The 23603-nt window shown below is 39.3% G+C and overlaps 1 protein-coding gene across 2 annotated transcripts in view; it reads left to right on the plus strand.

The window, feature by feature from the left end:
- The window catches only part of MICU3 (mitochondrial calcium uptake 3), a 101901-nt gene that overhangs the window by 42959 nt on the left and 35339 nt on the right, over window positions 1–23603 (plus strand). For both annotated transcript variants that reach the window (XM_090036000.1, XM_090036001.1), the window contains exons 5-8: window positions 1803–1850; window positions 5402–5484; window positions 16544–16615; window positions 18921–18959. In XM_090036000.1, coding sequence (XP_089892126.1) covers window positions 1803–1850; window positions 5402–5484; window positions 16544–16615; window positions 18921–18959 — 242 coding nt within the window. The remainder of the gene's footprint in view (window positions 1–1802; window positions 1851–5401; window positions 5485–16543; window positions 16616–18920; window positions 18960–23603) is intronic.

Here is a 23603-nt window from a genome sequence, read left to right on the forward strand (position 1 = left end):
AAAAAAACACCAATCTTACATGCTGTTCTGGTGAAGAACAGTGGCTGAATATTTCAATTATCCATGATTTAATTTAGTGTCAGTCTCTATGATGCTTCCCTGCCCTATCTGTTTCCATTACTTTAATTGCTATCGAGTCCTCCAGGCTTGTAAACATCACTAAAGCCTGGATGGTTGTTATTGTTGCACCTGTTTTAGTGCAGTTGATTCAAACAGCTTTTTGGTATTGCATTTAGCCTAAAGAGAACAGCTGAGAGATACCAAAATCATCCAAAGGACTATACTGTGTAAAGCAGAAAATGTTCAGCAAAACTGAATTAACTGCAATAAGTTTATTTCTGTGAGATTTCCAGGAAGCAGTTACTTTGGGAAAAGACCTGGAGTACCATCTGTTGGGCTATTAAATGTTTGCATGAGCTTCTGAAGTGCCTCGGTTTGGTAGTATCAGAGGTGCCAAAACTAAAAGTGTTCAGTGATTTTAATACTCACATGAATGACATTGTTGCTATCAGCTTTGGATTTTATAGGCACTATGATCATCATGGAATAAAATTATAGAGAGTTATGAGTTTAATTTGCACAGCTAATCAAATTCTGAGATCAGATGTGAAGTATCTGTGTGGAAAGTTTTTAAGATACTTAAGCACCAAAAAATGCAGTTGAATTTTTAAAAGTACCTGTGAACTTAACTCTTACTTAAATCAACAAAGGTTGAAAATTCTCTTGGGTATCTGTGTGCATCTTCAGGCATTTAAATATCTATAAATATCTTTTTCTTTAGAAATTAGGCCAATATCATAGGCTGAGATCTCTTATACTGAGGCAGTATCCTAGCTATCCTTTTGGAGACTAGGAGCCAGTTTTGATGGTCAGTCTTTGAAAATAATACAGTGAGGACTTCCCAGTAGACCTAAAAAGGAAGTCATTGCTCCCCTGACAAACCACTCTAAACTAGAGTACAGAATGCCCTGCATCACTGAACTATATGGCATGTTGCTATCTATTTACCCTGGTTTTGGGGGTAAGAAGTTTGTTGCACTGTTTGGCTATTGAGTCTGGATATTGAATGCTACCCCTCCTTAATAGTTTTCTGGGGTGAGGAGGAGGTACTAATTCAGTATTTTTGGCATTATGCTGTAATTTATGGTAGAAGTACTAAGAGCCTAGAATAAATACTTAATGTATACTGTAAATCTATATAGCTAAATTTTCTGAATGTTACCCACCATTTTTAACAAGGCTTTAAAAATCTGCATTTAACAAAAAATTATGAGCTTGCCTAATATGAGATTAATACAGACTTCACATCAAAATTGTTATATATATGTACACAAAGTCCATTAGAAACCAAGATCTGCGCTCTGTTAAACTATGAGAACCAAAATTCCTAACAAGACATGATGTATACTAACGTCTGCTAAAAGTAAGATAAAAGCTTGAAACATAATTAAGCAGAACACATCAGGAAACACTGCTTTAGTTGTAATACTAAATATTTTCATACTACTGCAAGATTCTTTTATAGTTGAGCTTTTTGGGGGGGAAAACTTAGTCTAGTGCATCATATGCATTACTCTTAATGATGTGACTAAGTTGTGTTTAAAGAAGCCACTCTCCTTTGTGTATATTCATCCCAGTAAGCCTATTGTTTCTTTAAAGCATGCAGAACCCTACATAAGTATAAAAAGTTTGATAAAAATAGGCTGACTGAGGTAAATGCATACATACATATACTAAACATAAATTTCAAGTTCAGCAAATGGGATCTGATATGACATGACTGTATATTTTTTTGTCTTTAGGTGTCATTTCTTATACGGAGTATCTTTTTCTCTTATGTATCTTAACAAGTAAGTACTTTGAAAACAATCCTTACAAATTTTTAAGATTTTGAATTTATTTCTATATATTAAGGTATTCTACATTCACAAGGATATTTAGGAGATAAATGTACATTAGTCATCTCTTTTAATCTAAACTGGCTTATCCTGTAGTCTTAATGGAATCCTGTTGTAATGTTTCAACTGAAAAAGAGTTTAAAATTTTCATATAGTCAAATGACCTGTGGATTGAATATTAGTTAGTGCACTACATGCGTGTCTTCTAAAATTACTGCATAATCATTAGGCAAATTTATTAATGTTTTTAAGGATATTGAAGATGGAGAGCAGTACATACCTTATAAATACAGTACTGTTCCATCTGTTATTGAACAACTGGACACCCCAGTACATATTCGATGCCTGCCATACTACTATTTTAGGAAATCTGTCAGGCTAACATAAATTTTTATCTTAAAAGAAAAAAACTTGCTTTGTCTTTCAACAAGCAAAATTTTTAACTGTACAAAAGTAAATTATGTATAATAGTTTCTGGATTTCTAGAACAATGCAGAATATTTTGGTTTTGGTATTATAGGACATTTGACAACATGTGCAATAATTTGAAAATCAAAGCCAACACTAATTTTTTATTGGAATATTTAAAAGAAAAATTCCTAACTGCAAGTTTGGAAACCTGTATATAGAATTAGCTGGTAGGAGTTTCAAGTAGAAACAAAGCAAAGTATTCTGACAAAAGAGCATGTTGGCTACTAAATTGTATGACTTTATCTTCCTTGTACTATTCTTCATAACTTAATTGAATATCGTTTTCTTCATGGTATCCCCCATTTGCCTCTGTAGATCTTTTCAGAATCTTGAATATGTTGCATGGCCACTGAAATGGTGGATGTGCATTTTTCATGAAAATATTAATGTCTTTGACTAAACAGAAGATTTTTTACTGTAGGTTAAAAAAATAGAATGGAAAATGTTTTATCCATATTTTGTCTGAATTCAGAATGGTTTAGTTGTATGAATGACTTGCTAGAAGTAAAAGCTAAACAGCAAAGGCTATGCGCCAAAATCATTATCTGTAACTATGACAGAGTTAGAAGAGGGCTCTTAGTCTCATAAAGAAAATAAGTTGTTACTAAACTGAATAATGTAATGATCTTTGGAGTTCTAGCCAACTCAATTTTTTCTTCCAGTTTTTTAATCTTCCAGTGCTTAGAGACAATGCAGGAATGTTATACATGGTCCTATTGTTTGCTTTTACTTCATAACTCTTATGCATGTGGAAATACGGTTGTAAAATCTACAAAGGGTGCAGTGATGCATTTGCACTTCCCACCCCTTTTGGGTGTGGTGCACTTGAGCTCTCATTGCCTGGAGTCCTTGCTTTTCCATAGCTCTGGAACCTGCCATCACTACACTCTTCCGTACTGCTGAATTCACAAGGGAGGAAAAGGGCAGATGGTGGCAGTATTCTCTGGGCTCTGGAGCCATATGAAAGCAGGGGCTCCAGTCAGACTGCACCATGATCAACTGGCGAGGGCACTGTTCATGTGGAGCTCCAGCAGGAGCTCTCCCTGACTGGGTATTGAGCTTGGCACCCACTGGACATATACAGCACTGGTCTTGTACCCCATTCCTGGATCCAGTACTGGGACAAAGGTTTAAATCATCAAATCACACTGTTAATTGTTGCTAATTTCAAGTAGCATAAGTTGGATTGTTTTAGTTGTCACCCCTGAGACCTTCCTAAATCGTACAATAATAAAAAGTCTAGAATCTCTTTAATCAAAAGATCTTTTTTTTCTACATAACTTTTGCTAGTCCAGTTAAAAAAATGTATTACCTGATTTATTTATTTATTTTTTTACAAAGAAAGCCCTCCTGGGAAATTCAACATCTGTCTCATGTATGTGTGCATATGTGTACACACGCACACGCATACACACACACACACACACACACACACTGCTAATGTCATATTTGAATTCAGAAGCTGGAGGTAACAATATTCATAATCTCAAAGCCTTCATTTGACTAATGGTTGTATTGGCACTTGGGTATGAACATCTTATTCATTACAAGTTATGTGATACTTTCTATCCTCATATGATATATTAATTTTTAATAAAAGTCAGTTACACACAAAACGAATGTGTGCCCAGGTATTTCAGTAACCTGGCTTTTGAAGTTCCAAGAACCAGGGGAGGTGGGGAGAGGGAAAGGTGGGGCAGGAAATGCTTTATTTGCCTCTTGACATGGTAATTCACTGCTAAATAGAACAGGGTTTTACTACTTTTTGTTCTTCCCTGGTCTTGAGATCCTGTTACTTGCCCTGTCCTTATTTCCCTTTTCATCATATCTTGTAAATATTTCTTTATTAGGTCTGACCTGTGAGTGACAACTCAAATTTCATTTGTTATCACCTTTTGTTGTAGTTCGCAAAACACAAAATTGTTTGCTTATTTTAATACTGTTAGACTTTAAGGAGTTTATTACAAATGCTTCTTCTAATAAAGCCTGGCTTTTTAGCCTTTACTGATCCTTATCTGTTATCGCTTAAGGTATCATTTCTTTTGGCTGCTGCCAAAGCTTTTAAGGACAGGAGTGAGTGAATTTTAGGCTATTTTAAATGTCACCCTATTTACTCTGTTCTAGAAAGATAAAGTTGTCTTTAGGATTGTCACTTCTCACCTAAAGTTGTTCAGGGATTTCACCTTGGTCAGTCTATTGTTTCTCTTATAGTGCTTAGGAAGTTCTTATTCCTTAGAATAGGAGAAGCCATTTTCTGTTATTAATTGGGAGGAAACATTGTTAATTAATATTTGGATGATACTTTTCACATCAGAAATCTTCGTGTTGGTTTATTAGCTAATTTTAAAAACTCACTGTTTGTCCAGCAAAAGATACACCAATCAAATTATTTGTGTATCGGTATATGCATTTTCTGATCATTTAAATAGCTCTAAATCAAAGTGCATTTTGATAGCAGTGTAATTGTCTTTGTTCATATATTATGCCAAGAACAAAATGTGCAGGTCAGAAATGAAGAATCAGATGCATGTCTTTCTGGGCTTTAGTAGATGTTATTTTTGCTTCACTTTATTCATTGCTTTAGCAGGACAAAGTGCCTGCAGCCACATGTTTGGGTTTTTTGTCCTGCTAAGAAAACAGTCAATCTGACTCAAAAATTGTGAATCCAGGCAGAAAAAATAACAATAAAACAGCAATAACTTTGTCCTGGGAAGGTTTTCCAGGACAAATTCAGTATGTGGATGGGTATTTCTGTCCACCAGAAAATGACAGCCCTCTCCTGAATACCACACCTGCCAGTGTTCCAGGATATTTTCCATTTTTGTTTTTGCTCCCTGGCACATGAACTTTGGGTCATGATCTCTTTCCAAAATGTTCATAGTAAAACAAATGATACATTCTGGTTATATACACAAATAAACTGATTTACACTAAGAGAGGGTCTGATTTATGCTATGCAGTGCATGTTCATAAAGTTTAAAATGTTATCTTTTTTCCTCAGAAGATTGACAACTATATGTTTTTTCTGACAGAGCCTCACGCAGGTTTTAGAATAGCTTTCAACATGTTTGATACTGATGGCAATGAGATGGTGGACAAAAAGGAGTTCTTAGTGGTATGTACATTATATAATGCCCTTTCGTCACTTTCAGAGTATTTTGATATAATCGTGTTGTCCACTTTAATGTCAGAATATTGAGTGTGTATAAATTCATAAATATCTATTTGTTATGAAGCATAGGGGTACTGTGTGCTATACTTTTGAAGTTGCATTTCTATTATTTCTTTAATTTGCTAATACACTTCTCAAAATGCCTTTTGAGGTAATATTATCACAACTTCAGTCAGTAAATTTACTTGTGCTAGTCACACTAAGAGGCTTAATAGAAGGATATTGGGTAGGTTGCTGACATTACCATGGATTGTAGGCTTGTTGTTGGAGCGCATAAGTTTTGGGAGAGTTTTGCTTTCTTCATCATCTTTAAGGCGTGAAGGTGATTGTGATAGGCTTCGTGTCTGAATCTTAGTAAATGTCTGTTGTATTTGGGTGGTTTGGGATTCTGTTTTTTAGTTCTACAAATCTGGTGTTGATCTGTTCCTATTTGTTGTATAGAACACTGATCAGAATGGGAGAGTTAAGCACAGCCCTTCAAAATAAGCTGTGTGATATGTAGAACAGTGAATTAGTCACCTGAAATCCCTTGGGTATGACATACATTTGCTTGCATATAATTAGAAAGAAGATATCTGAGTGTACCTGAGTACATTTCTTGTGTAGCTTGATTGCAGTCCATTTCATTCAGCTGGGTGCCCATATTGGCTTAATTGGCTTTACACTGATATCAAATATAGACATGGCTAAACACAACTTGAAGTTGTGGCAAGCTTGATTGGAGTCTAATTTATTTGTGCTTTTAGTTAATTGAGATTATGTTGGTAATATTGTTCTGTTGTTCTTTGAACCAAAAATAAAACTTATGTTTTTCATAACAGAATCAATATAGTTTCTTGAGTAGCTGTTGTACATATCAGAAAAACAGGCTGCTGATGGTTATAGAAGACATTCAATATAACAACTGCCACTTACGAGCATTGCAATACTCATACCCCAATGTGTTGCAGCTGACGGGCACCAGTATACTTTCAAGCTTATAGTCATCTTGAACTCTTTTAAAAAGAGAAACAAAATGCTTAGAAACTAGGAAATAGAGTTGAGAATTTCTACTCATCTTTAGGTCTGTCCCTTTGTATATTGCTTTATGTAATTTGATATCATGAGGCAAGCAATGATATGGATTAAAATAATACAAATTAGAGTTTTAAATGAATAATGACTGTGAAGGGCAATTCATTGTGTGCATTGCTTTATAAGTGCTTTATACTGGAATCTCAGCTGTACTGAATACATATGATTTGGATATTTTTGCAAACAAAAAGTAAAAAAAAAAAAAAGGTTTGTGTGAACTTTAGAAATTAGGGATCCATACAGATTTGAGCAGGACTTTATCAAGCCTCCAGTACTGTATTAAACATTGGTTCTTAATTAAAGGTTTTTCAACTTAAGGCACCCCTCATTATATTCAGGGCACCCCTCATTAGATTCAAGTTACCCTTCAGTGTGTCAGGACCCACCTTAGAGGATGGTACTCTCTGGCAGCATCCACCATGACCTTACAGGAGTACCAGTCCCTGCAAATTGCATCTGTCCCCAGTACCCTTTGGCCTCCTGCCTCCCTTTAGTCACTCCCAAGCCTAGCAGATGTAAAACTATAAGTATAAACACTTAAACAACATCTGATAACAAAAAGGACCCTTCCTATTCCTACCAGTTGATTCCCACAATCTCCCTGGACTACCTGGTCTCTCTGTGTATTCTCAGTTCCTCCTTTTCTCCAAAGACCCTTTTTCCATCACTGTAAGGAGCTCTTTGGCCCTGGAGCTAAGCCTATATACCTACTAACTCCACTCCCTTCCTGTCACCTGATCCCTGTTTCCCTGGGCCAGGTACAGGGACTTCCCATTAACCAATCTGCAGGTTTGCCCCTCTTCAGCCTGCCTCCCTGTGAGCAGCCTTAAAGCTCCGTGTCCAGCTTCCCACAACCAAGCACCCTTTATACTGCCTTGCAGACACCTTAGCTTCTTTGTATGCTGCCATCTACATTGTCTGGCAGCTACTTAGTTCTGCTGCTTGGCTGTATAGTCAGTGGCAGAGGTTACTCAGTTGCCTAATTATCAGTTGTCTGTTCAGCTCTGCTGCCACTGCTCTTTAATCCACGGCCTGGATCCCAGCCCTCTTAGCCTGTCCTCTTTTCCATCTTACTCCAGGTAAGTGGCCTGCAGCTTTGGGGCTATTCCTTTTCTGTTTCAACTGCCTTTTACTCACTGTCAGCTCTCTTTTTCTTTCTCAAAGGGGATTAGGGGCTCCATGTTATACTTCAAAAAGGCCAGCTCTTAGTTTTCACTCAGATGCTGCAAGAGGCACACTGGGAACAAAAAAAATTTTCCCCATGCTCTATATTTGCATCGTGGGATCAGAATTTGATACCTGGAGATCCAGGTATCAAAAAATACCCTGGGAGAAAAAAGTGGGGCAACCAGAGGCTCGGATCCTCCACAGAGACACTTTGGTAGCCAGCCAGAGCGTCTCTGTGGCTGGCCTTTGCCCCATTGCTGAAGCATGCTGCCTGCCCATGCAGGCCAAGCAGTGGTACAGGGTGCAGGGAGCTGGACCCAGGCTGTGTATGGATGGAGTATGTGCATGCACATGTGTGTGTGGGTGGCGGTCCCTCAGAGTAGAGGATGTCAGTCAGGCTTGATGGCTCCTCAGGTGACTGAGAAGCCTGATTCTGAATACACACATTCTTTGGCAATAGGGGCATATTGTTGTGTGGGGGAGTAGGATTTGCAGCCCTGCACTGCTCTCCTTCTCCTTCCTTTGCCACTGTTTCATCTCGGTATTGAGTTGTTGGGCCTTGAAGTGGTGCATGCCTTGGTGGACCAGGCGCACCCGCCGAATTGTTAGCATTTTGCTCCTCCTAGCCACTGGTGTTGGTGCCTCTGTGCTTGAGGGTGACCTTAAGTGTGTCTTTGTACCGTTTCCTTTGGCTGCCCTTTGAGTGTTGGCCTACAGAGAGCTGGGAGAAGAGAAGCTGGTAAGGGAGGCAGTTCTTGGACATCCGGATGCAGTGGCCTGTCCATTGGAGTTGATTTCTCAAGAGCAAGGCTTGGATGCTGGTGGATGCAGCTTTGTGGAGGAAGCTCACACTAGTCTGACGGTCCTCCCATTTGATCCCCAGGATTCGATGCAAGCACTGCTGGCGAAAGCTCTCGAGGGTCTTGATGTGGCATCAGTAGATGGTCCAGGCTTTGCTGCAGTAGAGAGGGTTATCAGCATGACAGCCTTATAAACCAGGACCTTCGTCGACTTCCGAAGATCTCTGTTTTCAAAAACACATTAGGATAAGGTGGATGTTGACAGTCAGATAGATGTGAACAGGGTGAGGGCGATAACGCAACCTTGCTTGACCCTGGTCCGGAGGCAGAAGGTGTTGGTTTCAGATCTTCCACTTAGGACGGTGGCAGTCATGTTGTCATTCAGAAGTCTCAGTATAGTGACAAACTTCAGCGGGCAGGCAAGGCATTGGAGGATGGTCCACAGAGCTTCATGATTTAAAGAATTGAATGCCTTGGTCAAGTCAATGAAGGCGAGGAACAGTTCTTGATTTTGCTTCCGACATTTTTCTTGGATCTGCCTGGCAATGAAAACCATGTCTGCAGTGCCCCAGGATGGTCGGAAGCTGCACTGGATTTCCAGAAGGATCTCAGCAACAGGAGGAAGGTGGTTCAGGAGGATGTGGGCAAGGATCTTACCCGCAATGGATCCGTACCCCCTGATGATGGCACCCTGAGAAGTCGCCCACGTCCCCCACCTCTAAGGCTGGCTCTGATGGCGTTACACAACAGATGATCCTGCACCTCTTTCCCCAAGCCAGTGGAAATAAGAATGGGGAGGTCATATCCCTTATTCGTCACATATGTGCTTTCACAGTCCTGTCCTTCTCTCCCTGACACCTGTGGGCTCTGTTTATGGTCTTTGTCATGCACTGAAAATCCCTCTCCAATCTCCCCATCCTGTTGAATCTGTTGGAAGGGGCTTTTTCAGACAGTGGATGTATTTGTCATCTGCTGTTAAAGAATACTAATTGAATTTCTTTAGGACAAAGCTGACTGTAACTGCTGGTTTCTGACCCTTTCAGAATTCCAAACTAAAACTTGTCTTTTAAAGTATGGTGCAAAAAAAAAATCAAAGTCAAAAATGTGCTTGAGTATAAGCAAATGAAACTTGATTGTTGCTATACCTACATCAGATAGACAGCTTCTCAGTCCATTTTAAACCTTTGCAAAGTAGTTTTCAATAAACAATATCAATTATCTTAAAGGTACAAAAAGATAATAGCAAATGGTTACAATATAAGTGTAAAAAATTGTGACTTTCTAAACTGTAATGCAAGACAAATTAACACTTCATTAGATTATGTTGCAGAAAGAGCATATGTCAAGAAAGGAATTACAGTTTACTTAATTTTTCTGGATACAGCACCAAAGCTTCAATATTTTTGTAAACTAATTCTTCAGGTGTGTTAGCTTTTTCTCTTTGCTTATGTAGGGGTGAGGTCCGGGAACAGAAGGATTTTGTTCCCTTGATACAGGAGAGCTTGTTTTGCTCCTTTCAACAGTCAATCCCATTATTCCATTTCAGACAATGCTCCTATGAAAGTACTCCCAGATTTATTCACATTCACTGTTCTACTGATTGGTATCCTGTAGCACATTTGGTGCACAAAAGGTCTGTTTCCAGAAGTTCAGCAAGAGCTTTAGTGATGAATGCAACAGGATCCTGCTTCCTCTGTATCTGAGGTAGGGGAAATCCATCCCAGGATGCATTAGTTGTTTTTCAGGTCTCGTATGGTTTTTCAGTTATCACCACTCTTCTCTCCTACTTGATAGCTTGTCACTACACATTTCACAAAATATTTCCTTTCCACCCCTGCCTCTATATTTCCCTTAATCTTTCTTTCCACAGTTTTAAGGTGCAATTTGACACACTCCTTGTACAAAATCTAGGCCACTAAACGTTGGTGAGGGTTCTTCTATCTTGTCTCAAAAGAGGTTATGCAGAGAACATTGTAATTTGTCCCATTTAGGTTGCAGAAAGCCAGGATAGGGAAATAATTTCTACCTTCAAAAATAAAGAGAGGACATGGAAAATATTACTGTCTGCATCTGTCTCACTTAACTATCTCTGAAACCTACCATGTGAGAGGTACTTCAGGAATCTTCTGGTAATATTACTCAAGTCATTAGTTCTTTATTTAAATTATATTATAATTATTTATCTAATTCTATCTACATCTTAGCAGTACAACTTACAGATTTTTAAAAATAATTTTCCACTATTTATCTGTTTTCTATAGATGTAACAAGGATTTTTTGGTGATACCTTTAACTGTATAGTTGAAGAGATGTTACACAAACTTTTGGACACAAAGTGCCCTTCCTCAGGCCTCTGCATATGCTTAGGAAGTAGATGTCACTGAATAGTCTGGCTTCTCTTCAAAATTAAGAAAATTCATATTTTCCATTGTAAAGAGTGAATTTCAATATCCTTCATGTTTTAGCAAATTTGGAGTATTATTTGAGCTGTCCCTATCCAGGAAATATATGAGGCAAGGATCCTTTTTTTGTTCCAGCTGTATGGTTGGGAAAGATATTAGACAAGCTTTCAGGAAGAAAGTGCTTTTCCTCAGGTCACCATTAAATATTGAAATATGGAATATAAAATTAAAAATAATAAATAATACCTACACTTCCTCTAGTAATTGAATTTAAATCATGCTTGGACTATACTATATTGCATTAATGTTGTTCATTTTTAGGTTGCTGTTTTGAATGCAGTTCAGAAGTTTGAGTAAAATTGCAATGCCTTTGATTCTGTAATACATAGTACTTACTGTTGTGCCTGTGCAGCGCATTTGTATGAGCTGGGCATATCTACATGTGCAATTAATATGGAGCTATAAACTCTGGAGTTTATTGCTTCATTGCAACTCTGGAGCTTATTGCACCATTTGAACATGTGCCTGGGAGCAATAAACTCTGGGGTTTATTGCTGTTTGAATGTGCACCCAGGAGCGCAGCATATGGAGCCATGGTGGAGCAGCCCCAGCTGGCAGGGAGCCCGTTCAGTCTGCCATCCTGGAGCTTTCCCCCAGCTCAACATACTGCAGAGGGGCTGGCTGGTGCACAAGGATACTTCAGTTTAGGGCTAGCCAGCAGGCAGCCACAACACTGAAACATGCTCATGTCCCAGCCAGCCAGGGCAGCGTCTACACAGGCACTGCTGCGGAGATTTTTACTCTGCAACAAGATAGTACTTATTTATAACAGTCATATAATAATAATAATTTATAGTACTTATCCTGCTGCAGAGTAAATTAGTTTACCGCAGGCTAATAGGGGTGCACCTATACATGCCAAGATGCTGACTGTGCAGCTAGTTAGTATACTAGAAGGTGCCCACAGGGCAGAGTGTGGTGAACATCTCATGTAGAAACAGCCACTGAATTACAATATCAGGCTTAAATTGGGCCTGTCTAATTTCTAATAGTCAAAAATCCAAATCTCTGAAATAACCACCAAATAACTGGCATCATTTGTGTCAGTCTCAGTTAAGTAGCTAAAAAGTGAATGTATGTGATTGCTAAAGTAATATCTCATATGTAGAAAATGTTTTTTTATGAGACCGAATTACATTTTATGGAGATGTTAGGCATCATTGGCTGCATCCAGACATGTCAGCAGCACCACATACTACACATTCAGGTGTTTTCTGTACTGCAGGATAGCAGTTGTGGGGGGTCGAGCCCAGGAGATCCTGGTGTCAAAAAAGCCCATACACAAAAAAAAAAACCGGGGGCAGTGCATACGGGGACAGTGTGTGCCACCCAAAACCGGAGCCTGGCCAGCCAAAGAGTCACACTCCAGTTGCCAGCCAGGCTCTGAGAAGCAGTAACACCACAGCTGCAGCCCCAGGAGTCCTCTAGAACCCTAGGTGAGACTGCTGGGGCCAACCCAGTGCTGGCCCCAGCCTGGAGTAACCTGCCATGTGGCAAAGGGTACGTGTCAGAGTTCTCAAACAAATATTTTTAAAAAAGCTATGACATATTTATTGGTTTTGCACTTTAGGTTTCCAACTGAAATGAAAGGTATAAATAACCAGGAAGACCTCCTGTTGAAGAGTCATGTTACTTTGTGTGTTCATTTGTGTTAGTTTGGCATGTGTTTTCTAGAAAGGTTTTTGACTAAATTATAATTCATATATTGATTTGTCCATTAAAATGTTAGCAACTTGTTTACTGTGTTAAGTTCTCACAGTCTTGACGTTTGACTGCTTTTTCTGTTATGGAGATTTTATGAACTATTTCTTTTCCATGCTAAACATACACCATCAGGGAGTCAGCTTAGACTCTGATTTTCATGTTCTAGTAGCTTTAACCCCGGGTATGTGAACTTTAAGAACCCATAGAGCAGCCAAAAGTTGGCAGTGCAAGATCTCTAACATGTTCCTTATCCTGGCATTGAAGGTGGAGAGAATTTGGCATGTAGTTGTCATCCCCTCAGTTTTGTGTCAGTTGAGAGCTGATTATCACCAGAATGTCATTACTTTGTACTGTATAGACAGTGTCTACAATTAATATTATTATGGTGTTTTCCTTAATTTGAAAATAAAATTATCCTGATTGAGAGTATGTGCTTTATGGATGAGAACGTAACAGTTCACACAGTTTAGCAAAGAGGTTGCTGTCATTCCCTCCAGGCACAAAACTCTGAAGAGATGGAACACAAATCTTAGGATATAATTGGACTATGGGTAGGATACAACTTTCAAACTATTTAAAAAACGCTCAAATTAAGATATATCTTGAATAGCATTGGTTATTACAGTTTATAGAAGTCAGTTTTGTTAACTTAATTAGATAGTACTTGTGGATGATTGCTAAATATATGATTTTTCAGCCATGATAAAAACAGCAGGGATCCTGGTTTTCTCTGATTTAAGAAAATCCCCAATTATCAGTTAAAAGAAAAGTAACCCCAAATCCATGAATGATGCATGCTCCCAGAGGCTGGAGGGGCACGGTGACTGCCCGCAGGCAGTGGCAGGGGCATGGCAGTGGGGAATGGGGAGCCCCCACAGGCAGCCACAGCGGTGTTGACAGCAGGGGCAAGTGGGTGGGTGGTAAGCACCGACTGGTGGTCAGCAATGGTGTTGGCAGCGGGGGTGGGGGGTGACCACCCACAGGTGCTGCCAGCAGCATCGGCAGTTCTTTAAGGGGGTGCACTGCTAGTCTCAGAGGATGTATGTGTACCCACTATGCATTGCCAATGCCCAAATCCACATTTTTCCATGATTTAAATGAAACACCACTAGATAGATAGATGTGAAATATATATATAGTGGTGTTTCATTTTAATCACCAAAAAATACGGATTTGGGCTTACTTTTTTTAACTGAAAATTGGGGATTTTTTTAAATTGTAGAAAACCAGGACCCCTGATATTCAGAGATATTTTGCAGACGGTATATAATCTTTTTCTTTTTTCTGATTACAGAATTCATTATGTGTTGACCCTATCAGTCTTTGATACAATTTATTTAATAACATTTATAACAATTTTAAAGGTATAGGAGTTGGGTTTTTGTTTGTTTTTTTTAAGTTAAACTTAAAGACGTAAGAGGCTTGTTGCAAAGAAGCCTGTGGTCTGACAAACATTCCTAGGTGTCATCGTGAAAGTGAATGCACCCCTGCAACTACCATGAACTTTAATGGGAAGTTGCAGGTGCTTGTTCCATCACAGCAAAAGGGGGCGTGTATACATGTGAAAGTGTCACAGCATGTGGTCCTCAGGGATGGGGGTAATGATCCTAGGGCTCTGACAGTGCCTGCTTCACCCTCTGGGCACCTTCTAGTCTTACCTACCACGTCTTGTCGGTTAAAATAATAAGCTAGGAGGTTGTCCTTGAGTTCGTATAGTCATGGTCCTGCTGAACCCCACTAGAGTTGGCTGATCTTGGATCCCTTGCTGGGTCTCACTCAAAGTGAGTGCCTCCTGAGACACTCTAAGCCTTATGGGCTCTATGCGTGGCTCCAAAGCCATCCCTTTACCAAGCCCCATGCCTCACAGATTGTATTTAAACATTGTCTCTTGATGAGGCTGCAGTCTAACTCAGCCTCCTGTCATCACTGGGCCCTTGGCCCCACTAGCTGCACCCTGTGACGCTGGGGTCTCTTCACCCCCTGGTGCTGGGGTCTCTTCACCCCCTGTAGCAGCACCCTCTGATGCTGGGGCTTTACATGGTAGTGTGCCCCAATGAGGCCTCCTTCTCCCCAGTTAGCCTTACCCCAGTCCACCAGTTCAAATGACAACATAAATACTTGCCCCTGGGCTATAACATAACAATAACATTGGAAGACACACTCTTCCCCTTTAAGGAGGAAAGCTTCTCTCTCAGCAATGTGAGCTTCCTAGTCCCAGATACTTCAGGAGCTCCTACAATCCATTAGTTTTACCAGCAGCAGAATAGGTAACCAAGCATCTCTGAATAGCATTTCTGCAAGAGCTCTTTCCCCCGACTGTTGACAGAGAACTAACCCCCTGCCCCAGCTCTGGGGCTTATATGTGCACAGGAGCCTGGTTCCTTCTGGTTACCTGACCAGGTGCAGGTGCCATCACAGGAAAAGGGGGCCTCATTAGCCTCCTGCCAAGGCAACCTGCAGCTGTGCAACCCTGCCTAGCTCCCTAGCTAAGCTGCCTCTACTCTTGAAGGAGCAGGCACACCTTTGTGCCCTGCAACAGCAAGTAATGTGGGATCAGTTTACTCTAGAATAAATTATTATAGAGTAAACTGACCCAGGCACACGTCTACGCATGCAGAGATTTGGGAGCAGATTTGCTGCTCATGGGGGCCCTGCACCAGTCCCCTGCAGCAGCCAAGGGCAGCTCTAGGTTGCCCCTGGATGCCAGCCCAGGAGCTGGCAGGGAGCATGGGGCCAGGAGACAGCTGTCTCCTGGTTGGGGCTGAGACCTTGCACTCTGCCCCCAGGAGCTGCCTGCTGCCTGGGCGGGCTTCACCACCAGAGGCCAGGCAAAGACAGTGTCCCCCTGTCTTGGAATCAGGGAGCTCCAGGCCCCGTGACTGCAGAGCTCAGGATGGGAAATAAGAATCTCCCAGCCCAGGCCTTGTGATCGTGGAGCGGGGGCTGGGAGCTCCCTGCTGCCAGGGCAGAGGGATATTGTCTCCACCTGGGCTCCAGTGGCAGAACCTGCTCTGACAGCTGACAGCAGGCAGCTCCTAGGGGCAAGAAGCAATCCCTCACTCTCTGCTGCCCAGTTGACCAGGATCAAATGTGCTTCCAGTCAGGCGTACATGTACGCTACTGCACAGTAAGTAACAGATAGTATATTTGCTATTTGTATTTACAAGTAGCAGATTTACTTGCAATGAGAGAAAATTACTGCACGGTAAGTGTTTGAATGTGTAGATGGTGATGCTTACTGTGCAGTTATTAGCTCTAATCTTGAGTAAAGCATCTTGTGTCAACGCACCCGTGGTGTTTCCTTCTGCAAAGTTATAGGTCTCATTTTTTGCACACTTGACCTATTATTTCACTTTATTGCTTGCCAAAAAAAAATTATATTTGAAACTGGGCTGGGTAAAACATATATGAAATGATAAATAGGATGTAAAACTCTGGGTCCCCTGCTGCCTGTGTTCAAATCTACATTCTCAAATATGGCTGCTATTTTATTTAAAAACATTCTTCTAGTTGCCGTTTCTGTATGGGAGAGAAGGAAATGAGGAAAGCAAGAGCTTAGAAGGTGGAAATCTGAGTATAAAATAATGTTTATGGAACATCTGTCTGCCCCTGAGTATATAGAAATTGTATTTTTATTTAGAACTGTTTCTAGTTCTAAGTAAAAATTTCTAATTCTTAGAATGTTTAGACTGTTTCATAAACTACTTATGGTGTATGGTACATGACTCAGTTATGGATTGTTGTGTACATACTATCTCTATTCTGACCTGAAAATAAAATATATCTATTTTACAGTTACAGGAGATATTCAGAAAGAAAAACGAAAAACGAGAAAGAAAAGGAGATGAAGAAAAACGTGCAATGCTGGTAAGCAGGTGTAGAAGAGTTGCTGTGGTTGCTGGATTTTTTAAGCATCGGCTCAATATTTAGTTATATGTAATTATAATAATGTTTTATTTACTGTTACTGATAATTTTTTAGGCTTTTACTTTTGTAGTACCAAATACTATGTTGGATCATGTACCTTGTAACACACTATTTATACAGAAGGAATTTTGGTGTAATTTTGATCCTGGAGTTAAAGGTGTTCCTGAGGTTGTTGTAGGGAAAATATGTGGAATATATGTAACTGTTATTTTAATACATAATTAAGATAGAATTGGATTTTAAAAAAAAACTGTAGTTAACAAAATGTGAATACACATATCATTGTAATATTCTGTGAGAGTGAGAGCATATGATTTTACTGCCAACATAAAAGTAAGTTTTGAAAGACCAGCTTCACGCTAACATTTATATTTTTCAGTCCCTCATAAGTTTCTTTAAAACGTTTGTATGCATCTCCTCTTTTTCATGCTTAGTCTCAACACCAATGCTTTCAATGCGTTCAAAAAACAATTTTTAATTTAAGAAATCAACTAAGAAGTTATAGTCAAATTGAAACCTATATTTCCAAATATGTTATTTTTGTTGTTATGAACAGGGGTTGTTTCAAAAATGGTATGTGGCTCTCCAGAAAGATCAGCTGTTAAGCATCGATATGTAGCTCTGAAAATGTGTAGCCTATATGAGGTAAAAAGCTACACAAATTAAGTACTGTGTTTGACCAGTACAGGTTTTTTTCAAGTCCTTAGCACATGTAAATTAGTCTTCTTCAAACATAACATCTTATTGCAGACTACTGTTGACTACAACCCTAAGCCTGGGTTTTGTTCTGTGTATGTGGAAGGCCAACAAGAAATGTAAAATTTGTGGTTTGGTTTTATGAAGTATGAGGATTGCAGCATCAGGTGTTTTGCATCTCCATATACCTTAGATAAAATTCAAGTGGCAGTCCTCTACCAATTCCAATATGGAAAATGGGTGCAAAACTGTCACTTACAAACCCATGGTAAAAATCTAACAATGTGGGGGGCACCTTTTTATGGCTGCTCTTAATCTGACCATTTAGGATTACAGATTCTAGTTTTTAAACCTTTTTTATTGTTTTTAATGTTAAAAACATGTCTGTCTGTCCATGCTGGGACCTTGCTTCCTGGGATTTGGCCTTAAAACAATGGAAATCTGAAATCTTAGAAACTGTTGCGTATTTTTAAGTATCTAAACCAGAGGTGCTCAAGCCATGGTGTATTGGCCAAATATGGCTCCTGGTGCTATGGGAAATAGCCAACAGCACTCCCCACAGGTGGGGAAATTTGGTGGCAGGAGAGCAGTGGCACTTAACATTACCACTTCTCCCTGGCTACCAGATTCCTAAACCCCACACGCTGAGGTCAATGCTGGACTACCCATCCTTTCCTCTACATGGACAGACAAGATCCAGGCCACACTTCCTTCTCCCTGCACAGGTGGATCACAGCAGGCCATGCCTTCTCCCCCACCCACACAAGGCCGAGCCTTGTCCCCTCTCTCCCCCATGGGACCAGGTCACAGCTGAACCAAAACCCCTTCCCTTGTGTAGCTGAATGAGGGCCAGGCTGCCCCCTGTCCTGCTTCACATGGCTGAATCAAGCCCCACCATGTCCACACTGCATGCTGGATCTGGCTCACCAGATGCATCTGGCCCACAAATGTACTGGGCTCTGCACATCCAGCCTGTAAGGCAACAAGGTTTCACACCATTCATTTCAGCATAAAAAATGCATTCTGCCTTCCTGCCAGATGCCCATCATTTTCAAATTTTAAAATTTAAGAAGTGGTCTGTTAATCTTATTGAAAGTAAAACAAATTTGACACAATTTGTTTAAGTCATTTGTGAGAAAAAGAAACTTTATCCCAAAAGAAAAACTTTGAGAAAGATGCAAATTAGCGACTGGAATGCAGACGACCCTCGCCATTCATATTCTCGTATTCCCACAAATGGCAAAATCCACAAATAAGGCACTGCGTTCATGAACATGAATGCTGAACCCGCAAATAACAAGGGTTTCCTGTAAACTGCTCCTTGTAATTTAAGTTTATTATGCTTGGCTCCATGCATTTTCTATTTAGAGAATCTTAAATGTGAATTAAAAGACAACAGTTTCCTCTTCACACTTTAAAATAAAAATGTGAAAATTTCTCAGCGCAGATTAAGATTTACCTGTCCTAACCTATTCTGTTGTCTTTCTTTTTCTCTCTTTCTCTTTTTGGCTTCATTCTGAAATATGGTGCCCTTTTTGCTGTATGTCAGCGTCTTCAACTATATGGATATCACACTTCTACTAGCAGCGTATGTACTCTAAATATTTTCTATGTATATAGTCTTCATAAGTGAAATGGAATCATTTTCTGTAACAGTTGTATCTTTAGCAAGTAAATGACGTTTACAGTTGTAGAAAACTACACACTTAAAACAGAAGTGATATTCAAAGCTATAGAAAGTTTCCTGAGTTTGGTACAATCATCAAGCAACAGGCTAGCCTGTTCAGAGGTAAGGTAGCTCCCTCTACATAGGTAAGAAAGAAAAGGAACAGTTTTGCATCAGTAAGCTTTGGGTAGGGAGACAAATGCATATAAATTAACTTTCCACATCAGTTCTTAAACTAGGTTCTTTCCTTGCCCTAAAACATGATAGTCTTTAATCATATCTGTATTACCAGCATTCAGTTAATTTCCCATCTGATAGAGAAGAAAAAATCACAGTTATTACTTCTTTATTCTTTGTTTATAAAGTAACAAACAAGTAACCCTTACTGTAGGATGACAACTGGGGCTTTTAGGAGGAAGTCTCTGATCCAGATACAGTTCAAGCTGTTTTATTCTTGATCACCCTTTGTCATGCAAGAAATATTCAGCTTACTTTGGACATTTTTTTCGCTTTGGATGAATGGCTTCTCAGAGCACAAAAGAGTCTGACTTGTTTAAAAGATCTTCCTTCACTGGCTGACATTAAAAAAAGCCAGGGAAGACCTAAATGCTAATTCTTAATGGTAAATATGGGGGCTCTGTTCTTGATGAGCCTGGTTACTATGTTAATTAGACTGGATAAAAAGAGAGGTTGAATTTCTAGACATGAAGCAAAGATTTAAAGCTAGCCACCAATTTAGTTTACCATTGCTTGTTAGCTGTGCAATATTAACAAAAATAAAAGTGTCAAGAACTTTTTTCAGGGAACTGAAAACATACTGTGTTTACTCAATTCCAAGATGAGGGGGTTTTCCCCCTTTAAATGGGGGTGAAGCACCTTGTCTTGGAATTGAGTATGAAATGGGTCGGGGCAGAGCCACAGCTGCCTATCCCACCTGCTCCCCTGCCTGCCTGCCTTTCCCACTACCTGCCCCACATCCACCCTTTTAGAAAGAGTCAGTTCAGTAGAGATTTTAGAAATATTTAAAAAAAAATCTGTGGGACAAATAATGAAATAAATTGAACTATTGGTGAACATGGACCTGAAATGTAAGCAGTGAGTGATTTTAAATTTCTACCACTGAAACCCAAATTCAAAGATGATATTAAGCATTTTCACTGTCACTGACATCTGGGAAATTTGATGGTATTCAAGACCCTTAACACAGTTATAAATGAGTTTAAGTAATTTGAATATTTCTTTCCTTTTATTGCATGGTTGTTATTTGGAGCCATGGTCCATACTGTGATGGTGTAACAAAACTAATACAGCATGCACTGCATGTCTTTTGACTAGTTGAATGCAAACTTATAATTGGTATGTTTGATGAAAGTAAGATGTCAGAAAATGAAAAAGTAGTGTAAGTGTGATGTTGTAGCCATTGTGGTCCCGATTGTGCAAGAGGCAAGGATTTCTTAGGGTGATAGCTTTTATTGGACCAACTATGTAGTTGGGATAAAGTTAGACAAGCTTTTGAATGCAAGACAAAGAAGAATGTCTTACTTTCAGAAGCTTGTCTGATTTTTTGCAACTATGTAGTTGGTCCAGTAAAAGTTATCACCCTAAGAAATCCTTGCCTCGCCAAAAATAAAAGGCACACTTTTAAGGTATACTAACTTTTTCAGTGACTGATCAATATTGTCAGCTAAAATAAATGCACCTCTGATAGGAAGAGAGGTATTTAGTCATATTAGTAAGGCAGGAGGTAGTAAGGGTGGCACCTAACTGGTTCAGAGAGGGAGGTACTTTTGTAGATAACATCATTATAACATCTGACAAATTAGGCTGTTGCCTGAACCAGTTAGTGTCTAACGGCTCCTATATGCAGCAATGCTGTACCAACACACTGTAATTACAGTACGTGAGAGCAGGCTCGATTAATCTGCTGGAAAATGGTAATTACTGTGCTCCAGCAGATATCAGCATCACATATATCAGTATTTCCGTGCTGAAAAATGGCAGCGGGGTGCTTTAAGCTAAAGCTCATTCGATGAGTTTTAGTTCAAAGTGCCCTACTGCCATTTGTCAACACGGGGAGTTGATACATGTGATGCTCTAAACGCCTGTAATTAGCGCGGCTTTCAGAGATGCACTAATTAAAGTGCCCCCCCGCCTCCCCCCACCTCCCAGAGCACATCTGTAAACACCCTCAGGTGCCATTTCTAGTAAGATGCATTTCAACTAATAATTTTGATATACATTAAAATTGTACGTGTGTTTGACTCATATAGTAATAGCAAGAAAATGTACAAACTGTTCATATATACAAAATTGTAGAATATGGTTTTTAAGGATAGATGCATGTAAAAGTTAAACAAAAGGTTTGAATATGCCAGTGTAATCAGCTTTTACACATGTATAAGAAAGAAGCAAGTACACACCAGAATTCTTCACCAGTTCAACTTGTTGAAATGCAGTGTTGAATCACCTGAGGAAAATTGAGGAGTCAAACAATACCAGGGTAGGTATTATGTATGAAGCAGTTTATACTGGGGTAACTGTTCAAGGCAAAAAGGCAAATGCCTCCTCCCTGTAACCTAATGGTGAGCTGCAAGAATTGGTGCCTACTAGGTAGAGCTACCCTGGAATAATTGCTCATTTGGCTGCACCAGATCTTGAGGTATGTAATCCACATCAGTGTATAAAAAATATATATAAATTACACTGGTGTAAATGTATCCTGTGTCCAGGCCCAAAGGCCTTAAATACCTTAACCCAATGAAGTAATCTACCCATTGAACTAATCTGCTGCATCCTGTTAGTAGTGAGTGAATCTATTGTGGATATTTTCTGGATATAATATAACCTCATAAATCTGCAATCATCAAAAATCCTGCACTTTTTAAAAATACACTAGCTCTAGAAGTAGCTGTGGCCAGTGCCGGAGCAGCAGAGTGGGGAGCTTGCATGCAGCGGCTGCTGCCACCATCCACCACCCTGCGCTGCCTCTCTGGTTTAAAAAATCCAGAATTTTCACATTTCTGGCAGGTGCTCAGTCCCAGGCATGCCAGATTTATGAGGTTATACTGTACTTTCCATGCTTTGAATGAGAGGCTTTTCTCAGTGTTATGTGCTGGATGACCCGTGTAAAAATGACTTTGCTTATTACAGAGATTGTACGGTGTGTGTATAATAGATTTAGATTTTGATAGCCAGCATAGGTTAGGGTGGCCAACCTGTTGCCCACATGCCACATGGAAGAGCAGAGAAGGAATAAGCAGCACAGTGGCAGAAAGGGCAGAAAGCAGAATAGCAGATAGGGCAGGGGAAGGGAATCAGAGTGGTACCTGGGGAGGGTGTGGGGATTATTTGTGGTATGTGTGCCAAAAAGGTTGGCCCCCAGATCAACAGGATGGGTAAAGCTGTATATTTGGGGTCTTTTGTTAGCTAAAAACCTTATGCCATGTAGCATGAATCCAGAAATACGTTTTCTTGTACAAAATGTGTGGAATATTTTAAAAACTTGCATAAAAATAGGAGGTTAGACATAATTTGCTAAATATATAAGTTTAGACTCACAGTTTTCTTTTTTATAGAAAACACGATTTATTCTTGTTCTTTTTGTCATATGTATATTTCTAAAATTGTATTTCTCAGAGATAATACACACTATACAAGTTCAGCATCTAAACTAACTTAGTAACTGTCCTGCATGTCATTACATGAAAAAATACTATATTTTGAAGCATATAATTGAAGATTATTTTCTTGAGGCAAAAATTTTGTCAACTATAATGCCCAGAAATGCTTCAACCAGAAGATCTTTCTATATTCGTTTCTGTGTTTTTTTAAGAGAGCAACACATTGGGTTGGTATTCAAACATTGTTATTGGTTCTTTATAATTAAGAGAAAACATGTTCTCAGAGACACAGTATTTGTAATTTATGGCAATATAAATTCTTTAATGTTTAACAATATATGATGACCAAAAATAACAAAAATTAGGATTTTTCCTATTTGTACTTGGAAAACTGAATTTATTCCCAATCTTTGTCTCTCATATCTATTCTGACAAGACCAGAGAGCCCTGAAATATTAGCAGCAACTATAACCAACTTAGAACCATTGAGGTTCTTTAAGGTTACGTGTACTTGGTTAAAAAGGATAAAATGTATTTGTATGGGGCCTTTATAGGTGGTGGCAAAGTGGGGAACAAAATGTTATAGTTTCTCAGGCCTCCAGAAATCATGTTGAGCACTTAAATGACAAAAAGATATGGCTGTATTCTTTGGGAAAAAGTAACAGCTCTGTCTTTCAAGTAGATCATATAATAAATTACATCCCTAGATAGCCCTAATCAAGTGTATAACCTAGAATTAAACATCAGATTTAATGGGCTTGACTGATATTTTTTAATGCCACAAGGTGTGACTGATCTGTTAAGTTGTATGTAACTATTATATAGTGCCTTTGATGTGTATATTTGAAAAATAAGAAAACAAGCCTAATGTCACAAGAAACAGTTTAGGTACTAATACAGTTCCAAAATAGCTTTAAAAATTCTAACTGTATTTTCATCAATATAT

The sequence above is a fragment of the Crocodylus siamensis genome, chromosome 2 (assembly GCF_052110815.1).
Source record: "Crocodylus siamensis isolate JL-2025a chromosome 2, ASM5211081v1, whole genome shotgun sequence".
NCBI classification, from domain to species: domain Eukaryota; kingdom Metazoa; phylum Chordata; order Crocodylia; family Crocodylidae; genus Crocodylus; species Crocodylus siamensis.